Source organism: Trachymyrmex cornetzi, unplaced genomic scaffold (assembly GCF_001594075.2).
Source record: "Trachymyrmex cornetzi isolate Tcor2-1 unplaced genomic scaffold, Tcor1.1 scaffold853, whole genome shotgun sequence".
Classification (NCBI taxonomy): domain Eukaryota; kingdom Metazoa; phylum Arthropoda; class Insecta; order Hymenoptera; family Formicidae; genus Trachymyrmex; species Trachymyrmex cornetzi.
Window position 1 is genome coordinate 77,193 of NW_017300195.1, and position 1,578 is coordinate 78,770.

General features: G+C 53.7%; 1 protein-coding gene across 1 annotated transcript in view; it reads right to left on the reverse strand.

Annotated features, from left to right (window-relative positions):
• Window positions 1-351: 351 nt before the first annotated feature.
• Window positions 352-1,578, reverse strand: part of LOC108769111 (uncharacterized) — an 8,770-nt gene continuing 7,543 nt past the window's right edge. The window contains exon 2 of the mRNA XM_018519918.1: window positions 352-1,524. Coding sequence (XP_018375420.1) covers window positions 352-1,524 — 1,173 coding nt within the window. The remainder of the gene's footprint in view (window positions 1,525-1,578) is intronic.

Genomic DNA, 1,578 nt, shown 5'->3' on the forward strand with positions numbered 1-1,578 from the left:
CCGTAATTGAAAGCCCCCTCGCTGAAGGAGTCCCGTCAATTGCTCGCGACATTCTATCAGCGACGCGTCGTCATCTCCACCGAATAGCGCGTCGTCGACGTAGACGGAGTCGCGTAGTATCGGGACGGCCGCCGGATAGTCGGACCCTTCGTCTAACGACAATTGTTTCAAAACGCGCATCGCGAGATACGGAGCGGGAGCGAGCCCGTACGTCACTGTCAAAAGCCGGAAATGCGTGATCGGCGTGTCGCAGGACGGACGCCAGAGAATTCGTTGGAAGTCGGTATCGAGATTATTCACAAGGATTTGCCAGAACATCTTGGCGATGTCTGCCGCATAAACAAAACGCCACTACCGCCAGCGCAGTAGAATAGCGGGGAGATCTTTCTGTAACTTGGGTCCGATCAGCAGATGGTCGTTAAGCGACGTGCCGTTCGTCGTTTTGCACGAGGCGTTAAAAACGACGCGTAACTTCGTGGTACTACTTGTTTCGCGTAAAACCGAATGATGCGGAATGTACACGGGTTTAAGGGCGGTGTCGCTGGGACTTTCGATCGCGCTCATATGTCCCAAGGCGAGATATTCCGCCAAAAAGTCATTATATTGCGCGGAGAGTTCGGCGTGCCGACGCAGCATCCTTTCCATTTTTCCGTAGAATACCGTGCCGATAGGCAGGGAATCGCCTATGTCGATTGGTAGTTCGTGCCGGAAGGGCAATCGAACGATGTACCGTCCTTCCGGAGAACGGCTATGAGTGGCGAGGAAGTGTTGTTCGCAACGCTCCTCCTCGTTGGTAAGTGGAGGGGGGCGTGAGACCTCCTCGTCCTCCCAAAATTGTCTGAGAAGCGAATTCGTGTCGTGCGTAGACACGTTATGACAGACGCAAATATTCGCGGATTCAATCCGGCCGCAACCCGTGGGGCCGGAGAGAATCCAGCCTAACGCTGTCAATTGAGCGGTAGGCGTTCCAATAGGGCCTTGCCGGAGGCCATTTTTCAACAAGGAACCGTACAAGTCGGCACCGATTAGTAAGTGAATCCGATGTCGACTGGAAGGATCGGAATCGGCAAATGAGATGCCTTGCAAGTGAGGCCACGACTCGACGGGCTGAGTCTGCGACGCGGCGTACGAAGTAATATTTTGAAACACGTAGGCGTGCAGCGGGAAGCCCGGTTCCGCACTGGAACACGGCTTTAATGTCAGTGCGACGCGAGATCTCGCGACGCCTGTAAATTTCTCGCCGAAACACGTAACTTGAAAATTTGAGCGTTGTCGTTTTGTACGCAACGTCTGATAGAGCGATTGCGAAATAAAACTGAAAGTGGATCCTTGATCCAGTAAGGCGCGAACTTTAAAGCTTCGGCCTTCGGTCGTGTGAACGTCAACCCATGCGGTTGCCAAAAGGACATTCGAAGGAACCGTGTCCGCGGGGGGACCGGTCCGTGTGTTCGCGACATGATTGCTGCTCGCAGCGACGGGTGCGTTTGACGCCGTCGGAGTGAACGGTCGTGCCTCCGCTCTTATCTTCGAAGAATTTGCCGTAGCATCGGCTTTTACATTATTTGAGAAATGTAGTAA